Source organism: Accipiter gentilis, chromosome 6 (genome assembly GCF_929443795.1).
Source record: "Accipiter gentilis chromosome 6, bAccGen1.1, whole genome shotgun sequence".
Taxonomy (NCBI): Eukaryota; Metazoa; Chordata; class Aves; order Accipitriformes; family Accipitridae; genus Astur; species Astur gentilis.
Window position 1 is genome coordinate 8,159,859 of NC_064885.1, and position 27,959 is coordinate 8,187,817.

General features: G+C 56.1%; 2 protein-coding genes across 2 annotated transcripts in view; one reads left to right on the forward strand and one right to left on the reverse strand.

Annotated features, from left to right (window-relative positions):
• The window catches only part of RABEP1 (rabaptin, RAB GTPase binding effector protein 1), an 847,425-nt gene that overhangs the window by 34,481 nt on the left and 784,985 nt on the right, over positions 1 to 27,959 (forward strand). The gene's annotated exons all lie outside the window — the stretch shown is intronic.
• On the reverse strand, positions 1,511 to 27,826 carry SH2B2 (SH2B adaptor protein 2). The gene is made up of 10 exons (XM_049801984.1): positions 27,748 to 27,826; positions 26,622 to 26,747; positions 16,394 to 17,281; positions 13,164 to 13,265; positions 9,054 to 9,145; positions 6,820 to 6,914; positions 6,067 to 6,249; positions 5,748 to 5,941; positions 4,778 to 4,949; positions 1,511 to 4,309 (listed from the first exon to the last, which is right to left on the reverse strand). Exons 3-10 carry the CDS (start codon positions 17,252 to 17,254, stop codon positions 3,996 to 3,998), a joined length of 2,013 nt encoding a protein of 670 aa, XP_049657941.1. The 5' UTR covers positions 17,255 to 17,281; positions 26,622 to 26,747; positions 27,748 to 27,826; the 3' UTR covers positions 1,511 to 3,995.

Consider the following 27,959-nt stretch of genomic DNA (forward strand, 5'->3'; position numbering starts at 1 on the left):
GGAAGTATTTCATCGTGCCGTTGAAAAATACGAAGCCCATGAAATCAGAGTGCTGGGCTGGGATCTGGGCAGAACTAGGCTTACTGGGGACAGGGGATTTTCATTAGAACAGGGAAGTGTTTTCATAGTTTGGTGCAAACAAAACAACAAAATTCAGCTCCCTGATCCATATCAAAGAAGCTCGTTTGTGTTTCAGAGCAAAGGCATTCTGAGGAGTTTTCCTACCAAAGGGATCCTTCTGGAAGCACTGTAAGCCTTTGCTGAGAAAGACCCTCTGTGTCAGGCAGGAGCAGCCACGGACAGCTCAAACACCCACATGAAATCTGGGAGGCTGTGCTGCTGAAATCACTTCACATTTTTGTCCTCTTCATAGCATCTGCCAGGGTGCAGCTCAGCACCAGCATCACCACAGACCCGTCCCGCTCTGTCCCTGGGCAGAGGATATCACTGGCACACAATCCAGCCCAGCCCACACGCTGAGGCTGCCTTCCCCCCCCCCGTTTCACTACTAAATCTCTGTGTTTGATGCAAAGGGCTGTTGTGTCCTGCCCCTGGCCTCCCAGCAACCCTGTGAAAAGACAGGAAAGCATGTTTTCCAGCAAGACTAATGCTGTAATTAGTCAATTTGCTAATATGCTGAGGTGTGAACAGCTTACGGTGAGGCAGGAGGAGCAGCTGTCCTGCAGGCACAGACCTCAGAGCCTTCCTTGTGGGCAATGAAGGAGTCCATACAGAGGGGCTGTCACCTCCCCAGCTGCCCATCTCCTGATGGATGAGCTCTCCAGGACTGGCAAACAGGTTCTGGAGGCTTTTGAGGAGGGAATGTTTTTCTGAATGGATTGTGACACAACCGTGGCCTCATTACAGAGCTGAGCAGCTCCCTCCACCCCCCCAAAAACCATGTGTTAGCTGTGTCTGGAAGCCGCGTCTGTCACGCTGCTTAGCTGTGACAGTACAGTCTGGGACAACGTACCACTTTTCTCCAGGGATCCTCAGCAGAAGAGAGCACACTAGAAAGACATACAACAGAAGAGTGGTGTGGCACTGCCTCCCAGGAGAGGCAAAAGCATAGGAGGGGGAATGACACGCTGTGGGGAACTCCAGTGCTAGGAGAGGCTAGCACAGGTCTTTGGCAAGGGAGGTCCATCTTCACTCCCCAGGGCTGCTAATTCACTATTATCTGTGCTGCTTCAGGGATGGAAGCATTCTGACTTGCACCAGTGACAAACCAGACAAAGAAAATAACAGACTGGGAGGAGAGGAAACCCTGCCCTGTGCAGCCTGGACTCGTCCTCCACCTCCCTCTGCACAACAGTGAGAAAAATACGCCTCTCCTCCATCCTTAGTGTACTCCATCGGGCAGAGAGTCTGAGCGCAGCCCCAGCAGCCTCAAGATAGCAATGAGGCCTATATACATGCAACGTGACAGCATTATCCCTCTGTTTTTCTTTTTTATGTAGCAAATCTAGCAAAGCTCCAAGCTCATGCTCATGTGCTGTCCTTTTTGCAAGTGATTTTATTTTAAAACTGGATCTTGAATTCTCCATTTGTTTAACAAGTCCTCCCTTTTTTTTTTTTTAAATAAAATTAATTTATTCTACAGAACAGTAAACTTCCAGACTCTTCCCTATTTACAAATTAACAATTTTGCTTGCAGATCATTGCTTCCCCCTCCTTTTCCTATCCCATGACACAGAAGGTGAAACATCAGACAACATCTGAAGGTCTGTAAGGCAGTGCTCCCATCTACAACCACCTGGCCCATTGGGACCTCAGTGAAGAACAAGAGTGACAATGTGCTGCTTCCAGAGGTGCCACCTCATTCACAGTGTGTGTGAAGGAAGCGGGTCCATGTTAAACCCATCAGCCAAGAGCATCTAGCCTCTCCCTGCTGCATGGGCTCCTCTGAGCTGGGTTTTAGCTGTGCTGAGGAAAGAGAAATACCCCCAGAGAGCAAACTGCTCCTGTTGCCTTCTGAAGGGCCATGCATTTGGGGAGAAGGTAGCATTTGATGCAGGAATGAGATCCGTCAGCCCTCATCCCACACACCCATGGGCCAGAAAGGCAGCTCTCACATCGCAGGAGGAGGCAAGGAGCCTTGGAAACAATTTCCCTGCCCTCTTCAATTGGGAAAGACAAGCGACTCCAGCGCTGGGGACATGCTTTGCTAGCTCAGGAAAGAAGGCACCTAAAAAAAAAATAATAAAAATTTGACCCAACCCAAAACTCCAGGCAAATTCAAGGGGTTTTGAGCAGATTGTGGCTTGGCTTGTACTTCTCTTTGCACTAAGTGGTAACTTCTAGCTGGGTACAGTGAGATGTGCTCTACCTGCAGACCTATCCAGACACTTCAAAGCCACCTCGCTCAGGTCCCGCTAGCACTGTCACCCAGGCCTGGCAGCCACACGAGGAGCCAGGAGTCCTGGTGATGGGGAAGACAAGCTGTGCGAGGCAAACCAAGAGGGATGTGCGAGCACTTTGCAAGCAAAGCTGCCCTTTTGGATGGTCTCCCACCCCCTACAAGGCACGCAGTCCCAATAAGCAGCCTGGCCTGTAAAACCACCCTAAGGGCTTCAGTGACCTGTAGTAAAAGCATTGACAAGATAGCGCATACCTGGCCAAAGCAGGTTTCTGCTCTACCCTCTCTTTCAGGGCTCACCTCTACCAGGGACCTCTTTTTTTCTGCTATAGATGCATGTCCATCAGAAAGCCACCAAGCAGCAGTGACCACTGCAGTGCGTGGTCCTTCCCAGCAGCAGTGCTGCTACAACCATTGCTGGCAGGGTTTTACATCTGCAGGGAGGGACTTCAGCCATCGGTAAGGGCAATTGTGCCCGTCGCTGCCGTCAGCTGGCTGTTCACCCACCTCGCAGCAGCCCCATTCCTTTTGCTCTTCCTGGGCATTTCTATTTCTCAAAGAAAAAAAAAAAAATAAAATCCTTCAATAGCATCTACTAAAGATGTGTGTAGTGTTTTCATTCCTGGGAGCCCAGCTGAGCACCTGCAGCGTGAGGCTGCCCCTTACCTCCCGACCCAGCCTGTGGCCTCTGTCTGACCCCCCCCCCCCCGAGACATCCCGAATGACTAATGCAAAGTGTGGGTGTTGTCATATTTTTCAAGGTTTGCCTTGAGCAATGGAAAATATTGCCTGGCTGTGGTAGAGAGAAGGCAGAAGGCTGAGCTGATGCCCTTACAGAGAGCTTAGGTTTTGAAAAAGCAAGGAAGAGAGGGAGGAAGAAAGGGGTTATCTAGGGACTCTCCATAGGTACAACAAGGAGAGAAAGGACAAAGGAACAGAAATGGCAGAACAGCAGGAAAAGCCTTCCTCGAATGCGATTCATTAAGCTTTGGAAAAAATCTCCTGGCAGAGGTGGGAAACACATGCCTCAGGGAGCCTGAAAGCCAGCCTGGATAAACCCTCATGCCTCTGCAGCAGTGCCCTCTCAGGCACACAGATTCCATGTGTGCGAGAAAAGCCTCTGCATAGGGATCTGCCATTTCCATCGTCATCCCAAAACGCCACAGTCCCTTGGCAACTGATTTGCAGGGCAATGATGTCAGAAGGGATGTTGGCCGTACTGGGCTCCCACGCCAGAGGGGACATGCCGAGGTACTTTGGCTGGAGGATGGAGCCCATCATAGCTTCAGGCTGCCATCTCACGATGGGCATCCCTGGGGAAGAGATGCAGGGACCCCGGCTTGGCCCCAGAAGAGCTCTTAGTCCGGAGGGAAAGAGAAGAGGCTGCAAGCTCCAAAATGGCACTGACACTTTCAGCCTCCCAAACCCCCAGCACTGCCCCAGCCTCGGGGCTGGTGCCGGCTCCAGCCAGGACATCGTCTGCCGCTGACAGGGCTCCTAAAAGCAGCAGGGAGCGATAAGGACATCCCGGCTGGGTTGCTGGTGGTGGCAGGAGGAGGTGGTGAGGCTGGTGCAGTGGTGAGGGGCATGGGTGCCCCGCATCCCCCCACCATCCAAGCCCCCAGGCGTGGGGGCTTCAGTAGAAGGAGTATTGGTTTTCCACTGCCCGGGTCCGGCTCCGGGCACCGTCAGCCTCGTGGTAGTCCTCGGCACTGGTGGTGGGGGGCTCTGGCCGGCGCTCGGCGCTGTCGCTGCGGCTCCGGGGGCCCAGGGCACCCTCCAGGCGGTGGTAGGGTGCGGGGACGGTGACAGCGGGGGTCACGGCCACCCCCTCGGCAGGCGGTGGGGCTGGCGGGCCAGCGGGTGCTGTGCTGCAGAAGTAGTGCGGAGGCGGCAGGTCGACCCGGCAGCCTGGCGGCTGTGACACGAGGGCTGGCGGGGGGCCGGCATCTGCAAGGGAGACAGGAGCTTGACCCCTCCAATGCTGCCTGGGGGCTTTGCCCCCCCTCTCCCTCGCCAGCACCTTCCCACACCCACCTTCTCCCTGGCTCACCCTGTCCGTCCTTTATCCTGTCTTTTCCAACCCTCCTTGCCCACCCTCTCTCAGCATAGCAAGATGCTCCAAGTCCCACAGACCCCTCTGTTCCTCTCCTGCCCGAACCAGGGGACGGACACCCACAGCCAGGGACACACGGGTCACCCCGGCACAGCCCTGCTGCTGCGTGGTCCTCCCTGCCCACCTTCCGTGGGATAACATCCACCTTGGTGCATCTCCAGACCCACGCACACCAGCACGGGCACAGCTTTACGGAGGGGGTCGGTGGGGGAAATCCCTTTTAGGTCCATGCGAGATCCCAGCCCAAGCACCAGTCCAACCCTCCACATGCAGCCGTGCCCCTGCCCGACCCCGGCACCTACCGGGCAGCGGGCTCTGGGCCACGACGTAGCTGCGGAGGGTGATGTCGGCCGCGCCGCCCGACTCGAGGGGGATGGGGTGCGTGTGGAAGTGGCGCAGCATGTCGAAGATGGTCTGGAACCAGAGGTGCTGCACGTGGCACTGCCCGCTCTCGTTCAGCGACAGGCGGAGGTGCTGCAAGTGCAGAGGGCCAGCGGGTGAGCTGGGGATTGCAAGGGTGAGATGCACCTTGCAATCACCAGAAGCAGCCACCTCCATCAGCCAAGGGAGGTTTGCTCATAGCATAGGGCTGTTGGTTTTTTTTTTTTTTCCCCCACCTGGCTGGGAGGGTCTCCTGCTACAGGGTGTTACCTGCAAAACCCCGCTTGCTGCAGCCCCGGGAGAAGTTTAGCCCCTCCTGGTGATGAACACTGTACAGAAGCAGCCAGAGAAGAGCAGCTGGGTGCAGCTAGGGGGGCTGCAACTCCAATCCTGCTGACACAGACAGCCTAGGGAAGCCCACAGCTCACCTGAACTACTTCTTGCAGGACAGGTGACAAGAACAGGCAGTTATACCTCAAGCCCTCATAGTGTGTGCCCTCTGGTAGAAAAGGGACCCAGCAGAAAACTACATATGGGTTGGTTTTTTTATAGTGCATTCATGCACTTCAGGACATGGAGCGGACAAGAAGAGGGCAGGGGATGACATGCTGGGCTCCTGTGGTGTATTTAACCTTATTCCCATGTAGCAGGCACTGATCCAGCTGGGAAAACGCTGAAGGGGCTGGGCAGGGTGCAGAGGGCTTTTGGGGGACAAGGGCAGGTAGTCCCGAGGGACGCCCTGCCAGGGTGCAGCAGCTCTCCGCAAAGCTGCTGTGTTTGGGGCCACCGCATGGCACCCACTTACTCACAGAGTCCCAGCAGGGCAGTAAGAAGCCCAGGGTGCAGGGCAGGGCTGGCGCTAATTTTCAGGGAGAAGCAGAGGACACCCACCTTCGCTTTCCCCTGGAAGTTGAAGGTCAGCACGTACTCCCCCGGCCGCGTTTCGCTCTGCCGAATGACAAACAAGCCGTGGCTCCGGGCACCCCCGAAGAGCACCAGCTGAGCTGCCTTGATCCGCGAAAGAGTCCCATGGAACCAGGGGAAATCGGAGAGGTTGATCTCTGCCTCCGCCTCGCTGTCATCCCCTGTCCGCAGGAACAGCAGGTTTTTAGGGAGCACCCAGACATCACTACCCTCTCCCACCCCTTCCTCCTCTCCCTCTGTGCACCCCTAAGAGCGAGGGCTGGGGCCACATCCTGCATCCCGGTACCTGTGAGATGCCCGACGGCGGTGGGGGCGGACTCCAGCGTCTGCAGAAAGCTCTCCAGCGGGACGTGGGTGAGGAGCTCTCCCAGGGAGTCCCTGCCCCGGCTGTGGGGCGCGGGGACGGCAGTGGCCGTGGCGGTGGTGTGAGCGCCGGGCAGGGCACATCTGTCTGGTGGCCTGGGCACATCTGGAAGGAAATTTACAGAAGGATGGGCTCATGGCTCAGCATCACCCACCGTCGCTGGACAAGGCTGGGGGCTGTCCTGTTCAAAAAGCAACTGCATTGGAGCACCCGTGGCTCTTGGGGACATCTTGGGGCTAAGTTATGGCTCTGGCCACAGCTTGGGGGATTCCCTTTCAGCCTGTGCCGGGTTTCCTTCCCCTGGCACAACCGGGATGGGGGGCATGGATGTGTCTTGGTTGGGCATAGAGATGAGGTGGGGCTGTGCAGCTGGAGGCTGTTTGCTGGGACCTGAAGACCCCAGTGCCTGCAGACAGGGACTTGATTTTCTGCACATACCAGGATGTACGGGGGCAACATCAATGTCTTCAACACGGGTGGGCCACCTCCCCAGGGCGGGGGGGGCAAGTGCGAGGAAGAGGAAGGCGATGGACAGAGGAAGATCCATCCCCACAGCACCTGCTTCAGGCTCCTTTACTTTATGGCTGGCAGGATCTGGCCCCCTCCAAACTAGAGCTGTCACCTAGAGACACGCACCCTTCCCGGCGGGTGTTTTTCCCAGACGTAGGTCCTTACCGTCAGCCAGGAACTCGCAGCTGCAGGAGGACACCCTGCCTGGCAGACAAGGTCCCTGTGCGCAGGACGCCAGCTCGATGTCGTCCCCGCTGTCCCTGGGGGAAGAGCACAGAGCAGACGGTCACGCACCGGCTGCCATACTGCAGAGACACACACGCATGGCACCTCCGCTCACAGGCATGTCACGGGGACTCAAACAAATGAAATTCCAGCTGTGATCCGGGATCACATCCCAATGCTCCTCGCTTCTTCCTGAAGGGGCTGCCACGGACAGAAACACCCACAGCATCAAGAGGCAGTGGCTGGCAAAGCAACATGGCTTTTTTTGGGGTGAGAAACCAGTGTGGGAGGGATTAAACCCTTGAAAGACTTCACTATGTGGGTCACGCTGGTCAGTCCTAGCTGCAGTATTTTGCTGCAACCTTATTGGTTTGTATAGAAACGTAACCTTGACTTTCAACACTTTGCTTTGCAAGGCATCAGTACACACACACAGACTCCCACCACCGACTTCCACCCAAGGGCGCTTTCGCTTTCACCCTCTGCAAAGGGAATTACCAACCCACAGGAATTACGCCCCTAAAAGACACCAAAAAACCAAGCTGGGAGGCCCAGAGCGAGACAGTGAGCGAGAACAGAGCAAGGGGGGGGATCGCAGTGGTGCGGCCCCCACAGAGAGCATCCCTACTGCCCGACCCCTGCCCGTGCACTTCAGCACCCTTCTTGCGCAAGCCCCCCAATTTGCTCCACAGCCTATTTTTATCGTGGCCACCGAGCAGCACTCGGCTAGTCTTGCTTAACGGCAGCCACGTGGGTGCAGGCAGCGAGGAAGCGGCTGCGTTAGCGGTAACGGCTCACGAGGGAGCTGCTGAATTATTTAGCGGCCAGTAAGTGAATCAGCCATTGGGAGTCATTCAGCTGCAGCCGGTTAAAAACAAGAAGGGAGGAAGGAAACCAAAACCAACAGCGCTTTGCAGAAAAGCCGTCGACGGGCGCTCAATGCAGCAGCTCCAGCGTGCAGCCCTTGGCAAAAGCATCGGGAGCTGATTGAAAATTCGTTCTTGGCACCAGGCGTGTGTGTCGGTGTATTAAACAGCTCATTATTATTTGCTCTGGAGTTCATTATTATTTGCTTTACAGTCACGTCCGGAGGCCAAAGCGGGACTAAGCTGGGTGCTAAGCAAACATAAAAGGCTGTGAGGCTGCCGGCGGTGGAGCGAGGGGCTGGTGCAGGGCTGCCGGCAGTTTCTGCAGCGGCTGGAGGCGAGCATGGCCGAGGTGCTCGGCTCCGGCTGGAAAACCGGCACTGAAACATGCAGTGGGGAAAAAAAGGGCCATTTCCCAGCCTCGCCTCCATCAGCAGCCCAGCCTCAGCTTCACTTCTTGAATTATATGTTTTTTTAAAAAAGAAAACAGCAAAAGAAACTGAAGGACCACAGATCTGGAGTGCATTTAGTGCATCCTCCCCGCAAGATGCAGCCTCCGCAGTGACTAACCCTGCAGTGCCCAAATTGCATCTCTCCAGCAGAAGGGGGCAAAGGCAGTTGGAGCCTCTCCAAGCCCCTGTTCCAGGTTTGCTCCGAGGTTTTCACCTCTGCAAGTTTGGACACCTTACTTTTCCAGAATTGTGCCAAGAAGGGCAGTGCCAGGGTTTCCCCGGAGCCTGGGGAGCGCCTGGGCTGATCCTGCCTCCCCAGGACCGGGCCTGTCTGAGCCAGCTGAAGGGCCGCAGCACCGGGCACGCGAACCTTCCTACAATGTAACCCAACGCATGGGCGGATGAAAAAGCAGATGAGAAGTTTTGGTAGGGTTGTCATGACTCCAGTGGCAGCATTAATACTACAGTGATAGAAACATAAATAAACCAATTTAGCCAGCAGAATCTTAAATATACCATGGATGCTGGACTGGAAAGAGGCATAGAAAATGGCTCAAATACAGTATAAAACCTTCAGAAGGCAGGTGTTAGGAGCTTCCCATGCTAAGGACTGCGTTCCCGGGTCACATGCCTCTGCCTGGCCGAGACGACACAGAGCAGGAGAGGGTGAGCAAGCAGCTAGTGCCCTGCAAGGCTGCACCTCTGACACACACAGGCTGCTAACTTTGCCTCCAGACTTCTGCTGGCGTGAGTCAGGGACTTTCTGTAATAACTCAAGTAGCAAAAATTGCATCAGGGGAAATAACCCGTGCTTGGTGGCGAGGGTACCACAGCATCTTCCTCCAGTGAGCCTTACCCAGGGTCAATGCAGTCCTGGATATCTGCCACCCAGGAGTGCTTCTGCAGGGAGTCGATGGTCTCCAGGATGTATTCAGCCCCGTTCTCCACCTGCAGGCAATGCGGGACAGTGTCAGGCTGTGCCAGGGTCCTGCCACCCACCCCAGGGCAAAGCACACCCCATAACCCAGCCGGAGCCCCACATTCACCTGCTGCTATGAAACAGCACCTTGGTTGAACAGGAGAGTTGTCTGCCTCATCCCAGCCAAGGGATGCCGATGGGTGACCCACAGAGATGCTTCGGTGTGTCCAAGCGTGACCCCTGACCAAAGTCAGGGCTCTCAGGAAAATCCCCACCCCGTTGTTATCAGCAAATGCATCACAAGATTTTTTTACACCCTCCGTGGCAAAACCACAGCTGGCTGGCAGCATCGGGGGTGCATGGCACCACACACCAGCACAGACAGCATCCCTCGCTTCTGGGGAGCCTCAGTGTCCCCCAAAAACTAGCTCTGCACAGGTAGAACAGAAGCCATGCTGCTTTCTGCCCCCAAATCCTGCCAGACTCCTAAATCTAGGCATTTAAAACCTCTCCTCTGTTATCTTTTCTGCCTGCTGGTCCATGAGGCTTCTGATTTCTGATTGCAACAGGGTGGGAGAGAAACCCACTTTAACGGGAAAACAAGGAAAAATCAGGATGCAAAAGAGCCTCCAAAACTGCAAGCCCAAAGGAGCTGGGCCTTTCTGGGGCTAGGAAGGACCCAGAAGCCCCCACATCAGCGACAGAGCAGCAGGTCTCAGAAGCCACGCCATGCAACGCTGTGTGCCTCTGGCAGGTTTCCCCACATCCCTCCCAGACCCCTTATACGTCGCGTTCCCAAGCTGGTGAGGCAGCCCTGACTCCAGGAGGGTATCACATTGCCAGCTGAGACAACCTCCTAGCAAATTAAATTAATCACAAACAACTGAATCACTGTCCTGAAAATAAGCAGGGCATGCAGGGAGCAGTGCCCAGCGCCTGGGCTGGGGCCAAGCAGCAACCTGCTCCCCTGCTGCAGCCCAGGGCTGTGCACGGGTGATCCTGCCCCGAGCAGAAGCGGAGGTGAGCGGCAAAGATCCCTCCCTCTGTTTGTTTAACCAGAGGAAAGGAGCCTCTCTGGCATTCTGAGGGTAACGCATGAAGCTGGCGTGGGAGACGGGCTGCTCTCTCACGCAGAGCATGACAGTAAGCAAAGCACGTGCAGGGCTTGGGTATTTTGCAAGTGCCTGCTTGTGCAATGGAAAAAAATGCATGTACGTGGTGTCTGACAGGCGGTGGGGACATGCTGCCTGCTAATTTTTAGGCAATTTGATAGAAACTATACCAGCGTGGCCTCCCTGAGCAAGGCAGGGGCTTTTCCACCCATCATAACCTGCCAGAGTGCGGCACATTGCGTGCGAAGGTTGAGACCAGGCTGGACACTAGCCCCGTAGATGGGGAGGCAGCAGGGAAACCACAGCAGCCAGCTCCACTTCTTGCCCCTTTAATCCATACCCCAACATCAAGGGGTTTTTCACCCCCCCTGCAAGTCCACCCAGCAAAGGGGGAATGCAAAAGAGCAGCAGGAAGATGTCCCAGCAAGAAGGGCTGGGGCAGAAAGTGAGCTACAAATAATAAAGGATGTCAGGAATAAAGGAAAAGCATCCTGCACCGACAGCCGGGAGGGGAGGGCAAAGGCTGGCTGGAACGGCAGGAGAGAGGCAGCAGGAGATGAGAAGCCAGCAGATGGGCTCAATGCTGTGTTCATTGCCTCGGGTAACTCAAAGGATCGATTGCAATCAATTAACCCCGTGGCAGGGTAAGCACCCTGGCCAGAACAGGGCAGGAGCAGGGTTGAGGGTATCTGGTAAGTCAGGCGTGTTCAGACAGGCAGGGTTTGGAGCGTTCCCCGGGGTAATTAAGGAAATGGCTGAAGCAGTCGCCGGGCTGTTAGCGGTGGGTGTGGAGAGAGCATGTCTGGCTCCAAAAGATGGGAAGAGGGCAAGCCCAGAGCCCTCCTCCAGCAGCAAGAGAAACCAACCCTCCACAGGCACCCAAGAAGCATCCTGGAGCTGAATCCCCCCTAGCAAACCCCGTCAAACCCATCTGCTCGTGCTCGTGACAGCCCTGGGGATGGGGAGGAGCAGCGTCACATCCTTGGCGTTGGCCACGCTTCGGACACTGATGTGACACTTCAGCAAGCAGGGTAGCAAGACATGGTTAAGATGACTCTTGTAAGGGGATCTAGAAAACATGATCAGAAGTAGCTGACGAGCCATACTCCAAGAGCAGTTATCGATGGCTAACAGGTTACTGATGGCTAACGATCAAAGCCGAGCGATATGCTCAGAAGCCCCTTCACATCAGGGACTCTTTCTGTGCGTGCTGCTCTTCAGTAATGATTAGGACAAAAGCAAAGTGAGGATGCCTAATCAATTCATGGATGACACCGCGTTGCAAGTGTGTTGAAGGATGAGGCAAGAATTCAAATGAACTCATCGAAGCTGAGAAATGCTTGGTGGAAGAAAAAGTTGAAACCAGCCTCCAGCACAAGGACACAGGCGAGCTCTGGGCTCACGCTGATCACTCTGGGCATCTGGGCTGGGGAACCACGACTCTGGAGCAGTTCTGCAAAAAGCATCGAGGGCTTACACCAGCCCACAAGCTGCGTATGAGTCAACATCATCATCAGGGTACAAAGAAAGCAAGTGGATCAACTTGGGCTGGATAAAGAGGAAGAAGAAGGGAGAAGCAATCAAAGAAGCAGCAATCCTTCCCATCTGCTCCTGGCCACAGCACCACGTACATTTTGGGGCATTCTCTTTCCAGATCCCACAAGGAAAGCGGGGAGGACCTTGGGCTGGTCAGTCTGGAGAGGAGAAAATGCATGAGGTTGGTCTTTGAAGCACAGAAGACAACAGCTGTATTATCCTCTGTGTCCATTGTGGCCACCGACCGCAGCAGAGGTTGAGGTTGAACAGCAAGAAGCCCTTGGGGCAGGGAGGATGCCCTGGAGGAGGCTGTCAGGAGGTGTGGGAGCTTTATAAGGAGCCAGGTTTGGTGGAAAGGGATTTCCTGCAGGAAAGTGTGCCAGGGCCAGGCAGGCTACCAGGCTTGGGGGCTTTCACGAAGCCAGGTTCCATTTTTTCCCTCCTCTGCTTTCACAGTTTTCTAAGCTTTTAAGCAGGTGCATTCAGCTGGGAAGCCTGGCCTTTCCGCTCTGCCTTTGCCACACGCTTTTAGGGAGAAGCATCAGGGAGAGAGGTGGTTTTTTAGCAGAGGCAGGACACAGAAATCCTCAAAATGCTGGTGTTCCCCCACATACATGTGCTACCTCCCAACCAGGCACGTCCAACAGCTCTGATGGAGAACACGAGTCCCTTAGTACGAGCAGGGAGGCGCAGCCTCGTTAGCTGGAGAGAAACACTATCTTCAACAACATGTCCATCATCATGGTGGCACATCACACCCCAAGCTGGGACCCTGTGAAATTCAGCCCTGATCTGCCATAACAAGTTGCTCCCTTTCAGCAGAGCAGGAGGGAGCATTAAGCTAATTAATTGCATGATATGGAAACTGTTCCTGGGCAGAGAGAGAGACTTTCACTCTCTGCTCATGGCCCCAGACTTGCATGGGGTGGTTGATCCCCAGGGCCTCGGTGGCCCCACACAGCCGTTCCCATCACCCCGTGTCGATGAAACGGCCACCACGTGCCACCGATCCGGGGCAGCGGCCGTCACAAAACCACAGGCAGCCACACCAAAGAGCATTTCCCCTTGCAGGTTGTCTCTGGACACTAATTTAACCCGTCTCCTGGTGACACAGAGAAGAAAACCCCACGGTGAAAGTCAGGCAAACAGCTCGATCCCAAAATACCTGGGCATCAGGTGGAGGTTACATCATTTCGGGGCAGTGGGGGGTGACGACATGCACAACTCGGGGAGGGGAGGCAGTGATCCCGCAGGGATTATTAGAGCTGTTGGCGTCTCAGCTCCGAAAACCAAGGCAACGATCCCCTTGGGGACTAAGCATCCCTGCAGCGGGGGCTGGATGCGAGCACGGATGGGGTATTCCCCGTCAGAATACGCGCTGCTGTCGCCCTGCTCTCACCTTTAGGACGAAGGTGTTGTCTTTGTCAGGCATCTCCAATGGCATGGTGGTGCGGACCTCAATGATGGCCGACAGCGGGATGCTCACCTTGGGTTTGGAAGCCTGGGAAAAGAAAAACAAAGAAAAAAATTAAAAGAAATCGATAAATAAAAGTCACTCAATTGAATCAAACTCTCCCGGGGGATGATGCAGCATGGCTCTCAGAGGCAAGATCGCGGCTCAGCCTGCATGGTTATTACAGCGGGGGGGGGGGGAACCGCATTGATTTCCTTCATGCGCCTGATAACTCCAAGCTCTTTTAATTAAACCAAGAGGCGGCCCTGTGGAAGATAGGGAGGTTAGTGCATTTAACTGCCAAACCTCTTCCTTGCTCCAGCGCAGACTGATATGCCAGCTCTGCCAAGACCACTTATTTCTCTCCTTTATAAACCCTCTCCCGATGGAGATGTGCTATCTGCTGGGGGACAGTTCCTATGCAGAAAGCAGCCCAGGAAGACTCCCCGTTTATGCAGCGCAGGAGCAGCATTTCAATCGAGAAGCTACGACGCAGCAGCCTTAGCCATGCAGGGAATTTTAATTACATTAAAATAAAGAAAAATGAATTTCTCCCGGGGACCCTGGCACCCGCCGGAGCCTCAATGGGGGGGGGCAGGACCCGGTGCCTCCCACTTGAAGTCTCTGCTGAGCAACAAATTCCCCAGATATTTGTTTTAATTATAACAAATCCCTCCAAAGGAGCCTGTGGAGCTGCTCCAGAGGGCTGATCCCCTCCGGGATTTGGAGAATCGTGGCTGCAGGAAGCAGAGATGCAATTCAGTCACTGAAACCTGCGTCTGGTACCTTGGGCGCACGGGATGGGACGAGGCCGGTGTTGAGCACTGGGCTGCACATTACCTACAATGGATTCAGTTCCCTTTTTTGGGGGGGAAAAAATAAATAATCCAAGACAGAACAGGAACTGCTTTTTCTCCTCCAGGATGTTTCGTTTCCACCAGCCCCAGGGCCCCAGCGCTGCCTCCAGGCACCTCTCGGCCGTGTGGGGCTAAGCCCTGCCCCGGGGAATTTTTCCATTTTGGTGTTTGCACAGGAGAAGGTCAAAAAGGAAGAGGCAGCTGCTTCGAAAGGAAATAAAATAGGGTGTTAATTCACCCATGAGCCAGAGAAGGGTATTCTCCAGGAAGGCTCTTCCCTTTAAAGATGTAAAGACGTGACCATAGTTTTTGTAGGGCCTACACAAAAACAGCCCTGTGGGCTGCTGAAGCAAGAAACTGTTTTCCTCCAGCTGTGCCAGGCTGGTGCCACTTTTACAGCTGAATCATTTGCCATATGGAAAGCAAGATGGGATAAGGGGAGAAAGATGCAAACCAAAGCAGGGTGTGATTATAACAGAAGAGCAGACAATGTTCATAAAAGCTGGCATAAAATAATTTCAAAATTGATTTTCAGAGGCAAATCAAGATACATTAAAAAAATGCCTCTATGAGCACTCTTTTAAATGTTTTAAGAGCAGAAGTTGTTCGATTTTAACCTGCATTTATTGTCCCTTTGGTGTGGCCAGCGTGCTAGCGCTGCTCCGTGCAGCCTGCACCCCCTGGGTTCACCGGATCCTCCGTGCATCGTGCCAGGGACACGGTGGTTTCCTTCCAACCAGGTCTCGTGCTGTCCCTGGGCTGAGGAAGCCCCCTGAGCCAGCTACCAGCGATGCACGCCATCCGTACCAGTGCTGAGCAGCTCTATAGAGAGATCCACTTGAGTTTAAACTCATGTTTGAGATTTTATCAGGAAAGATGTGACAGTTAGGCGAGAGGCACGGACTAACACCAACAGTGCCAAGGTTCATTTTGGCCTCAAAAAATAGAAAATGATGTTTAAAAATATAAAATATCCTGCTGTCCCTATGTAGAATGAAAGGATCCATCTCTCTACCAAACCGAGGGTTACCAGAGGTTCAGAGCACATCAAAACCCACGGAGCAGCAGCCCCAGGTGCGTCCCCGGCACGAGGGCTCATGTTCTCCCAGCTTTGCTACCAGGGACTGAAACATAAGCGGGAAAGTCCTGGAGAAGATGAAGTAAATGAGATTTGTCTTCCCTAGGTATTTAAATAACAGGAGATTTCATTACCAGCACATAGAGCTAGTAAAGCCCCAGGGAACGGCTTATTATTTGCCCTGTGCTCTTCAGAGAGGAGAACACCCAGCACAGGTGAGGGTTTGGCAGTGCAAGGCATCCCTTCGCTCAGCCCAGGAGCAAAGGCGGTCCTGCGGCGAGAAGGGGACTGAAGGTCTCAGAATCCACATTTCTTGGGCAAACTGCTCCACCGCTCAGCCTTTCCCCCAGGGAAAGGGGGATTTTTTCCCCTCCATCATGTGCAGGGGGGATGAGAAGGGGAGGGAGGATGTGCCGAGGACACGCCGCAATGAAAACCGGCTCCTGCTTTTGAAGCTTTCATTGAAGTTACAGAAGAACAGCAGGTGCAGGCAAGGAAAAGTGATATTGTGGATAATAACAACAATAATATCAGTGTTGTTCTGCCCAGGAGGGTACGTAGCTGTGCCTGTCTGGGAGGAGAGCTGCAAAACCCACCCACGGCAGTGATGCTGCAGCCCTGGAGGGTATCACTGGTGCCTCTGTCCCCACCACTACAAGCTACATTGGGGGGAACCTTGCAGGTGTAAAATTACTCCAAACGAATTATTATTTTTAAAAGAAAAAAAAAAACCAAACCCAAACCAAAACTGCTTTCTGAAAAAGTGGACTATCAGCCCTCCGAGGTCTAGAGCACAAAGCCCAGGCAGCGATCCCAGCCATGCTGCTGCTGCATGAGCCACTGGTCAATCACATGTCTCCTCAACACACTGGGAAGAGAAAAAACCCTCTGGATGGCCTGGACACTCCATGTCTTGATGGGGGAATGAGCTTTTCTAGCAAGACTGCTGATATGTGGGGGCCAAAGGACCAGGCAGAGGCTTCAGCATCTCTCCCAAGGGCTGTGGGGAAGAAGGGGGCTATGCCCTAGTGAACAGCAGCAATCAGGGCTTGCAGGTTGGATGGGTTTCAACCACGTTGTCCTGTCTATTCACATCTCAGCCACATGGCACCAAATCTCCCTCTGGACCAGAGCTGGATTTCATCCCAGCTCAGCAGTGGAAATAAGAAAAGCCTCAAGCAAAGCCCAACTGCTGCTTGAATTGCTCAGAAAAACAGCAGCAGAGAAAATCCAGGACTTACCTTTGGAGGGACATAAAACTCGAGGAGGAACCTCTCTCCTTCTACTTTCACTGCTTTCCGGAGCAGGAGGCGGCACTTCTGCCACTGCGAGCTCCCCACACAGTTCGTGTCGTCGGCCACCATGTAGCGCAGCGTCCCCTCCCTCTGGATGTCCACCAGCTCCACCTTGGAGGAGGGCACCTTGGACAGGCGCAGCTTGTGGGTCCATTTCTCCCGTGGGTCACCAGGATCCTTGCCCCCAGCCGGCCACGGCTCCCTCTCGGCTCTCCGGCTGCCCGGGGCAGCCTCGGCGCCCGGCTCCGGAGAGGACTTGCGATGCCACATCTCCTTCATACCATCCACCACGCACAAGCTCATGTTCCTCAGGGAGAAGCCTTTCTTGAACTTGGGCTTGGCGGCAGCGTGGATGGAGACGTCCTCCGAGCTGCGGGACTGGCCGTAGGAGGACACCTTGCGTGCCTGCGCTTGCTGGGCCGGGCTCAGGTACCGTCCGGCACCCAACGGGGGGTCCATGCTGTCCAAGGACTCGGTGGATGTCTCCTCCTTCCTCGGGGTGACCTCACGCCCGTAGGGGACGTGGCAGTTCTGCAGCCCCACGAAGGGCACGATGTTGTACTTGGTGGGGGAGTCGGACACGAACACCCGGCTGACCTCCAGGCTGAAGATGTCCAAGAAGTTGGCGGCGAAATGGTGGGAGAAGGAGGTCTCTGCCCCGGGGGTGTCGTAGTGGGGGTTCTCCTTCAGGAACTGGCAGAACTTTTGGGCGAAGTCGACGGCGGCTGCCTGGGCGTGCAGCTCGCAGAACTCCCTCCAGTCGGGGAGCGGGGAGGAGGGCTCCTGGCACAGGGCATCGCCGTTCATGGCTGCCCCATTCCACCTGCCGGCGGGCTGCGGGGGCAAGGGGACAGCGTGAGCGTGGGCATGGACACGGGCAACCCACCCTGTGCGGCCATGCCGTGTCCCCTCCCCAAACGGGGGTCTCTCCCCCACACGATATAGGAGCCGGTTTACATGGAAGCGCCATGGGAAAGCGTTTTTGTGCTGTTCCCTCTCCACCTCATACGCTAGAAAAAAAATCTTGGCCCCGGCAGCAGCCATAAATTGTACTTATTTTACGATTATGACCATGCAAAAGCATTATTGATTTCTCATAAAACCGCTAAGGAGTCCCCGACCGGAGGAGCCCAGGGGGATTCGCCTTCAGGGTTTCTCTCGCCTGTGTGTTCTGCCTGGGCACGGCGGCAGCTCTCCCACGGGGTGAGGGAGCACCGGGCATCCCAGTGGCACCTGCGTGGGTACGCAGGGTGGCACCCTCCCCTCTGCGCCCAGCAGCTGGTCCTTCTCTTTCTCCATCCGTATTTCTGCCCTGATCCTTTGCCACATCAATTATTATTATTTTTTTTTTTTTGAGAGAGAGACAGACTCATTAGAAGAGACACGGATCCTGCTTCTTCAAGCAGCTCTGCCAGAGCTGCTCGTTCCCAGGCTTTATAGCCCAGACCCTCCTCAGCCAGGTGACATCTCTGCTGGGGCAGGTGCTGCTCTCGTGTCCCCCTGCCACAGCCAAGCCCTCACTGTCTGGTCACATCTCTGTCAGACCGAGCTGAGCTGCTGGAGCTGCGTGGGACCTCAGCCCCTACCCCTCACCCTCCTGGCTGAACATCAGGCACCATGGTGTAACAGATAACCCCCAGACAGGTCCTCAGAGGCCAACAAGTTGGTAGGGTACAGGGGGAGAAAAAAAAACCCCAAAACCAGAAGCCAGACCCAGGAGCCCACCAGAAGTTGAAGGGAGCTGAAGACCAGACCCACACGCCCATGGGAGAAGCACCACGTTGTCCGACCTCCACACTGGTCCCTCTCGCAGTGGCCGTGAGACTCGCAGGGGCATGTGTGCATCTCCAGCTTTGTGCTTACGCTGCACTTCCCAAACCTCTTAACCTCACTTTGGGCAGCTTGAACCGCCTCCCCGGGAAGACCCCAGCAGCGATCACATCTCAAAAATCATCTCTCAGTGCCGAGATGGCTGGTGCCTGCTGGCGACGGCGAGCCTTGCCCAGTGAGCAAGTGGTGCATCGCTCAGCTCACGTCCCCAAAGACACGTTCTGTGTGTCCAGGCACCCCTCTTTCCCGCCGAGGGCAGCAGTTTGGCTAATCCACCTCAGCTGGCTCAAATATAGAGCCCTGGGGCCTCTGCGGCTGCCATGCTCCAGACCCCTGCCAGACTTCAGGAAGGACGGGACAGCTCCCCTGGATTTTCCCGTTCTCCATTCACAGAGCAGTTCTTTTGCTGGCGAGGGATTAGTCCTGCTAATAAATCACGTGCAGTAACCTGCCAGCAGCTTACACGGCCAATAATTACCGCTCGGATGAACCGCACAAGCCACGGGATCAGGGCAGGCACTGGGGACTGGGCTAACCTGCTCCTTGTCCTCCAGACCCCCACCTTGTTGGTCACCAGACCCCAGGCGGGACCGAGCCCCAAAAGCTGTGACCAGAGCAGTAGCCGTGGCCAGGAGCCGGTTGCCATTTCCCCAGCACAATCCTACGGAGATGAGACACTGCCTGACCCACCAGCATGAAACATCTGAGCGCTCTGGCAGCACCTCCATCCCTGGCAGTGGCTCTCAAACCCCCTCAAACAGGGAGAAACTCACACGGGCAACAAAAGTGCTCAACGGAAAGAGAAACCCTGAGCTGCTTGAGAGCCAGAACCGGGGGAGCTTGGCTTCTCTGCTGTCTCATAAGGACCACGCAGTTTCCCTCAGCAGCGCCTCTGCCCCCGACATGTGGCATCTTCCCACTTTCGGAACAGGGATGCTGCTCGGTGCCCCGGCTGTGCCAGGGAGGCAGTGAGGGCAGGGCACAGACATGGCCATTGAGGACCCGCACGGGCCCCCCATGCCCCGCAGTGCCGTCCCCAGTCCCCAGCAGAGCTCCAGCCCCTGCAGAAATCCCCGGCAAGGCTCTCCCCAGCATCGCAGGGCTTTCCCAGAGACCTGAGCGATCCTGCTCGCAGGGATCCATGCCAGCTGGGAAAAACCCCATCCCTGCAGTTTAGAAGCAGTGTCTGAATTTCCCCAAGAGACAGTAGGAAAGCAACAGAAAAATGCAAAGCTGTTTGTTACCCGCCCAGCAAATGCAATTCCTACTTATCCATCCATCACCAAGCAGAGAATTTAAAGACTCGGCTTGCGGCGGCGGCTACCGCCCTTTGGCTTTAAAATTCACAGCCCTGGCTCCCTACCACCGCCCCGGGAGCTGCCCCGGCACCAAGCCACGAGCCAGGAGTATTTGGGCTTGGGGAGAAAAGGGGGGTGAAAAAGAATCTCCTGCTGCCAATCCAAGCGGGCATGGCAAGAGCAAGGGAAAAGAGCAGAAAGGGGCTTAGAGGGGAAGAGAAAGCCCCACAGCGATGGGTTTGATTGCATCTGCCAGAAGGGAGCAGCTCAGCTCTGGCCCCAGTGCTGAGCCCCAGGGCTTTGCTGATGTCCCCCCCCACTGCGGATGGGGGGAGAACGCTTCTCCCCATCCACCTCTCCAGGAAGGACCAGGGCTACAGAGTGGGGCCTGCCTGCCCCAAACCGACGGATGGCAAACCAAGATGCAACGGCCTCTGAGAGATTAAGGAAATAAAAAAAAAAAAAAAAAAAAGAAGAAAAAAAAATAAAAGGCACTTCAAAAAAGATAAAGCCCCCAACAAAAAGCCTCGCCACCCAGGCACTGCAGCCAGGCTCAGAGACACGCACGCAGAGGCATCACAGCATCTTCCTTTCATCTGCACGGGGATGACAGACTTTAAAAGGCCAATTTATAAAAATGAAGCCTAGAGGAGAGACATCTGGCAGGTCTGAGGAGGCAGGGGGAGGGTGGGGGGTTTACCAACCCTGCACTGCGTCTCCAGCCCCCCCTGCCCAGAGCGGGTCCATGAGCTCCCCAGCCAGGACCCAGCAACGGAGGCTGGGAGTAAGTGGGGTGGCTGGGCGCAGCCCCCTGGGACCTCAAAACCATCGCCGCCCCGGCACACACCCCGGCACGTACGCATTCACCTGATTTCAGCGGGAGACAGGCTCCCAATTATCTGCGTAGATTTACCTTTAATCTCGGTACCTCCGCTCCCCTCCATACCAACAGCACTGCCCCACTTCTTGAAATAACTTATCATGCCACAGACAGCATCCCTGGGCAGAACAGTGGAAGCGAAGACGAAAATAAGCTCAGGATGAAAATAAGCAGCAAATCTGCGATTGCTTTTTGGGAAGCAAGGGCCATCCACTTCCAGCCCAGCTTACTGAGGGTTGCAGCGTGCTCCCAGGCACCTTTCGAAGGAGCCAAATCCCTCTGGAGGTGCTATCTGCCGACTCCAGAACTGGCTCAGGGGGCGCAGCCTTGAGTCCCTGGCCTGGGTTACACGAGAGGACAGACATATGAATATATAAAACGAGGAGGTTTGTTGTCAAAGGGAAGCCACAGAGTGGCAACCAAGACGTCAGGCTGGTGATCGGCTCCTAACCCCCCTGCACGAGTCCCCAAACAACTCCCAGAGCAGAGCTGCACCCTGCTGCCGCTGTCACTTGGAAAAGCAAGTCAAGGTTTAAAAAGGAAGGAAAAAAATAAAGGATTTCTTGGATTGGCCAGGTGGAAACCCAGGTTGCAATCACAGGCAAGAGCCAGCCGCTGGCAGCGATGTTACGACAGTATCTCCCAATAAGCTGTGCTGATGCATCCCCGGCACCGGGGATGCGTGATGGCACACACAAGTAGAAAGATCTGAAAGTCGAAGTAGGCTCCTGACCTCAAGAAGAAATGAAATTTAAGCTGTCAGCACAAAGTGCAAGAGACCATGAAAAAAAGTCTCCAGTGAAGCAGGAGTCGGAGAGCAACGACAAAGCCGCTGGGATTTGCTGAACCAGAGACTTGAGGAGGAACCAACATCTAATGAGGTGTTAATAACCCGAACGCGCAACACCCGTCATGGGATAGCCAGCCCAGCCAGCCCAGCGCTTGCTCCGAGGGCTTTAAGGAAACAACCCTAATAAAGAGATGTTTCCCTTCCGCCTGGCGCAGCGCAGCCAGGCTGGGCTAAAGCGATCTAAAATTCAACGGGGGGGAAAAAAAAAAAAATAAAAATCACTCTCTGATGGAAGTTGCAAGAGGCAAGCCTGTATCCCTCCATCTCCACCTGCACGGGAGAGCTCCCAGGGCCAAGCGTGCACCCGGCCGGGAGCAGGGAAAGGCGGGAGAGGAAGGAAGAGTCCACACAAAGGTGTGCAGTGAAGCCCTGGCTCATGGGGAACGAGGTCCCCGGCTCGGTCCCGGCTGCTCCGACCCAGCAAGCTGCTCAGTTTCCAGCAAGATCGAGGCCACTCCGAGCCCCGGCCGGCGATCCCGCGGGAACGACGCGAGGAAACCCATGCACCTGCTCCCCCAGAAAAGCGCCTGACCTCAGCGTGCTGGGCCAGGGGAGATCCCCAAGTCACGAGCGGGTCCAAGAGCAAGGCGATACCTTCCCCGGCTGCGAGGCGATGCTCCTGGCAGGCAGGCAGCCCCTCTGGCAGCGCACAAGGGAGCCTGGCGCCTGCCTGTATGGCCCCGAAGCGCTGCCTGCCCCTGGCAGACGGGGAAACAGCTAAAACTGGGATAGGGACTGCCCTTGGGAATGCCAAGGCAGGGTGAGTGGCACACGAAGGGGCTCGAAGCTGTCGGCAGAAGGGAAGCAAGCACGTCATCTTTGCTCTTACTGCGCGAGCCCAAAGGGATGGGGGATGCCGTCAGCCGCGGAGCTGATGTCCCCCGCTTCCACAGCGGACACCTGAAGCATTCAAAGACCAAGCGACCTCCTACCAGGGGCTTCCTTTGCCACCTCGAGGGGCTGGGAAGGGTCCCAGCCCTCAAGACCCATTAGAGCTTTAGCCACACGCAGAGACCGAGCTGAGGAAGACAAAGCTGTAGGGCAGAAAAGCAAAAGTTACCCGCTCTTGCGTGTTACACACCCCTCCAGGCCCGCTTACTATCCCCACCACAGCCCTGGGGTGGGAGAAGTTGATTGCCCTCGGCGCTCCTCATTGCTCCATGTACTATTTATACCCTGTAGATCTTAAATCAGACTGGCTGCCTGAATCAGATAGAAGTGGAAACAATCTTTGTTACTCTCAATTACTGTCCATCCCACTAAAATATTAATGGAACAGCATTTTAGCCTCAAATTTAATGGTCAAAACACCTTCCTTGAACCAATCCCCCATTAAATGTGTGCTTTGACTCCCTGCCCAGATGCACCATAGGGTCCTCCTGTCACCTGCAGCCTAGAAAACATTTGTCTGGACTAAAAAGGCTTCTTGGGTCTTTTTCTGCTGGCTGATGAGGGATTCCTCTGGTTGCAGCATTAGCCGGAGCGGCTCTCAAAACAGATGCCCCCAAAGCACCCAACAGTGTTGGATGGCTATTTTCCAGGGCAGGGTTTCAGGGTGCAGGTGCTGAAAGCAGACATCTTCAAAAGATAAAATGGGCAAGAAACGACCCTTTTTCCCCCTTCTTGCACATACGATAGTCCCCCCACAGCTCTGGTCGCAATCCTCCAGTTCTGCATCCTGATGCTAACCCCACAGGAACCAACGCTCCTGTAAATATACCAGGCTTTGGGGGCCGCATCCTGCCCGCAGCGGCGCAGCCCGAACGCAGCATCCACCTGCCGCTGACTTACTGAGCAAGTCCCCAGCACTGCTCACACTATGACAGGGGACCCGCTCCTGGCCAGGACCCCTGGGTGCTGGGGGACAGACGGACGTTCTCCATTCCCACGTGCAGCCAGTCTGCCCAGAGCAGCCAGGCAGAGCCCAGCCCCGTGAGAGTTCTCCAGCAAAACCTGAGATTTTTCCCCATTTCCCGCTATTCTTACCAACTTCATATCACATGGCTGTTTCTCTCCCTCCCCTCCAAAATCCCCCCAGTGTACGTTTTACCTCCCATGCTGACAGCTGCTGGAAAATAAAGACAAGTTAATAGACAAGATCCACTGGATCTTAGATAATCTCTTCCCTGAGTAATTCCATCCAGCTTGCAGGGAACCACGCTGCCAGCCCATGCGCGGGGCTGGAGTATCACCCAAGCCACTTAGCACGCCGCTGATCCGGGTACACCGGCGTGGGACCTGAGGGGTCTCAACCTCACCCATGGAGAAGGGACCCCAGGGTGCAGTGATGCGATGCTGTGCAAAGCATCGCTACAGCTGGGCATCATGAATGCAGCCTGGGGCTTGGAGGCAGCATGATGTGTCTGGAAATAAAGCAAAGACACCCCATAAATGCCCCAAAAGAAAAACTGGCAATTTCTTGCGAAAATAAAATAAAAGTTTAAAAAAATAGAGCTTTTGGTAAAGGAGGTCAGAGGCTGTTGTCCCTTCCCTCTTCCTCAGGTGCTACCTCACCTGCCTGTCTCCGGCCAGGGAGCTTCCCACAGAAGACTAAGCAGCCCAAAGTCTATTTTTAACGACCACAATGGCAGAGCCTCCCAAGAGGAGCGGCCGAAGCCCAGTCCCCAACCAAGCAATCTCACATTTCCCTCCCTAAGCCTAGATTTCCTTCCGCCCCTCAGCCCACAACAAAACCCTCCTCCTCCTTCTCCTCTCAGCTTCCCACCCTTGTAAAACTATTTGCACATCCACCTCCAGGCTGGACCATCACTGGTGCCACGTGGCAGTGGGGCGCACGGTGTCACGCACGTGCGTTACATATTGATTACTGACCTGGTACCTCAGGGCAGACCCTTCCCTAATTCAGAGAAGCCAGATAACAGGAGATTTAGCTGCTCACTCACCACCCCTGGATGTACCCGAAACTCAGGGGATTTAAAGAAAAAGCCCCGCAACATAAACCCAACAGCAATTCCCCAAACAAGTGCAAACTCTTTTAAAGAGATTACTCTTGCCCTGTAGATTGCTATGCCATTGAGGGGCTCCGCGGGTGTTTTTGGGAAGGGAGCTGTGCAGGTCAGTGGTGCAGGATGCCCAGCAAAGTACATCCCGATGTGGTACGGCACAGCCATCGCTGCGTGCCTCCATCCTGGCTCATTGCTGGGGATCCCCCCTTCGTTAGGGCAGAAAACCCCCCAAGATTGTTTTTTTCAATTAAGGCACATAATAAACATGGGATAAAGTTACATAGGTTTGTAGGAAATATTCTTATTGTGTTTCTTTACTTTGCAGATGTAATTCCCCATACACATCACCGTCTCATACTCGCCTGCAAACAGCGCTGAACTGCTGCCTAATGGTATCTGAGCTTGGGAAATTCAATTCTACCCCGTGCCTTACCCAGGACTGCTACAATCGCTGCTAATTGCTTAAGTGGTGTATTAAGCAAAACACATCATAAAAATTCCAGCGGGCTTTGAACCCCCCCCCCCCCCCCCTCTCAACGAGATGATGCCAAAACACCCTGTTACGGCTGCCAGGCTGGAGATTCAACCTCAACCACCCCCTTTTCCCTTCGCCATGCAGGGGAGCTCCCGGGCAGGCAGCGCTTCGTACCCAGCGTGGCAGCCACGACCATGCAGGAGGGAATTACGGACCGCGTCCCACTTCTCCGCCAGCCCTCCTTCCCAGGGCTCCCGGCCAGCGCGCTGCCCCGCTGCGCTGCCATCGCAGCCCCTCTCCTGCCCCAGGGTCCTGCGTGCCAAACGCTGCCAGGACCTGGCGTAGCAAGGCACAAACCTGCTCCCGTCTTCCCGATGGGATCCTGGAGCCGATGCACACCGGGTCCCTTTCCTAGCCCCCCCCCCTCCAAAGCATGGCAAGCATCCGCGGGTGTTGATGGATGCAGGGCTCCAGTTGAGTCTCACCCCAAGCCCGGACCTCGCACCCAGCAGCACAGGCGCTCCCCCAGCAAGCAGATTCTCCAAGCCCTTCTGGTTTTCCCTTTAACAAAAATCAGGTCTGGGATGCAGTCTTGCCTTTAGGGATAACCTATCCTCCTCTCTGCTGCGACGGAGCCAGCTGGAATTCAAACCCGTAATTCCTGGGAGCAGGGAGCACACCAGGCGCCCCCCGCAGTGGCAGGGTCCCCAGTTTCCCTTTTCCAGCCTCCGCTCTCCGCTCGCACGAGGAAGCGGAGAACCGAGCCAGGCACAAGTCTCCAACCCTTATCCCACCACCTCGCTGGCATCTACGGGCAGGGAAACCGGCCAAGGGCAAGCGAGGGCACCTACACATGGGTGCACTGGGAGGGGAGCGATGCCAGGAGCGGCTTTGCTGGCCTTTGGGCTGGAGAAGAGCAGGGAAGGCGGCACTGCCCCGGGGCATCCCAGCCAGCCTGATTCAGCAAGACCAGCAGATGTGCAACCATCATCGGGTTCCTCTGCCTGCCACGCGAAGAAGAAGAGGAGGAGGAGGAAGAGGAAGGGCGTTAGCCAGTAACATCCTCATCTTGAAAAGATGGGTGATTTACCTCTAAGGAGGAAGGACAAGATGAGGTTGGACAAGACCGCCCTGCCATGAGGGTGCATGAGATGTGCTCACGCCAGTCCAGGAGAAGAGGGGACAGAGCTGATGGTCAAGAGGTAACCCTACGGTCAAGCAACGACAGCGCCCCTGAGCCAACCGAGGGGCTCGCACTTGAGGAAGGCGGCTATTTTAACCCCAAAACCTTGCCCAGGGCAGGGGCTCCATCCTGCAGCCCCCAGCACTGGCTTGTCCCACTTGACGGCACAGGGGGAACGGTCACCTTGCGTTGGGCGAGACACCAGACACCGGCAGGCAAACCCGCACCCTTCTCAAATGCACATCAACAGGCTGGAGCATCTCTGCAAGAATTATGCAATTTTTTTTAGAAATAAGTTATTCAACGGCCACCCCAGGTTGCGCTGCAATGGGGAGGGCACTGTGAAGCAACACCGAGGAATGCAAGAGGGGAGCCCCAAGAGCGCTCGCGATCCCGTCTAAGCACATCTGGCAGCACACGAGCACCTGTCCGAGTAAATGCGATGGCCGAGGGCGCCAGGGTAGGAGGGCCGAGCGGTTCAGAGGAGCCTGGTGGTTTAGGAACACAATCCCCGTTTAAAAGCACGGCCCCAGATGCCCAGCATTGCAACCGTGGTCCTTCTCCACCCCTCTCCCAGCGAACCAAACCAAAAATCCCCACAGAGGGGAGGTTTGAGTAATCCACTCAGAGAAGCAGTGGCAGGGCCTGCCATGGCTTTTGGGCAGGGTGCGGGGCGGACAGAGCGGTTTTACCTCCTTTCCCGTTTCAGTTCAGAGGGTCGCCGAGGTGCCAGCAGCGCGGTTCTTCCCGGTCAAGCGCATAACTTCAACCGATGAATTTCTACACTGGAACGAGGGACCAGACCGACTCAGAGGGGCCTGGAAGGCAAAGTTTTACACTGTCAAGCCCCGGCGTGAGCGCGATCGTCCCCAGGTACGTTTCACCCCGAAGCCGCAGTTCGGTTACGCTCCAGCCTGACCGTCCGCTTCAGCAGAAACTAGAAATAAGGGCCACGGAGAAAGTCCCTCTGCTTTCCAAAGGCCTTCACGTGACGCAGCCCAGCCTCACCAGGGCTGGAGGAAGTTCAGGAGCTGCAGTTGCCCCACGGGTGTCCCCAGAGCCCCGCGGGAACTGGAGGCACTGGCTGCCCAGGCGGGACCGGTGCTGCTCTGCCCTTGGCAGGGGGAGGGACACGAAACCCTTGCAAACCACCCGAAGCAGCCTGCAAGCCTCACGCAAAGCCCAAGCAAACAATAATGCTTACAAAAATTAAAATAAAATAAAATAATAAAATCCATGTGGGGTCTTGCGCGTTGTCCCTACCCCCACCGGAGCATCCCCCCACCCCCCGGCAGCTCCGGCCCAAACCGGGCAACGCCAGGACCCCCCGACTTTCTCCTCCCCGGTCCGGCATCTCGCCCCCCGGAGCGGTGCCTGCCCCGGGGCGGCCCCAGAACCGCCCGCCGCCCCCCCCCACGGCGGGGCTGGGGGCCGGCCGGAGGAGCACCGGTGCTCACCGGGAGGGGAAAGGAACCAGCCCGGCGGGGGGGGGGGGGGGGGGGAAGGCGGTACCGGCGGCAGCCCCCGGCCCACCCGTGCGGAGCCCCAGCCCGGCGGCGAGGGGAGGGGGCGGCCCGGAGCACCCCCCCCTCATCCTCATCCTCCTCCTCCCCCGGTTCCACCGCGCCGCAGAAGCGACCCTCCCCCGGGGGAGGTGGAAAGGGAGGTGGTGGGGGGGGGGGGGGGGCTCCTCTCTCCCGCTGCAACCGGGGACCCTCCCCCAGCCCGGGGGTGGGGAATAACCGGGAAAACAAGGGACCTCCCCCCTCCCCCGCCGCCAAAGGCGACCGCCATCCGGTACCGGAGGGATGCGCTCACCCGGGCCGCTGCTGGGGGGCTCCCGGCTCGGCTCGGCGCGGCTCCCGGCTCGGCGCCCGGCGGGGCCAGCACTGCCCGGCCGCCCCCCGCACCGCCCGGCAACGCCGCCTCCCGCCCCTCCCACCGCCCGCCGCTTTAAAGGGCCCCGCCCGGCCCCGCCGGGGGGGGGGGGTCCCCGTCCTCCCCCCCCGCAACCCCGGGCCCGGCCCAGC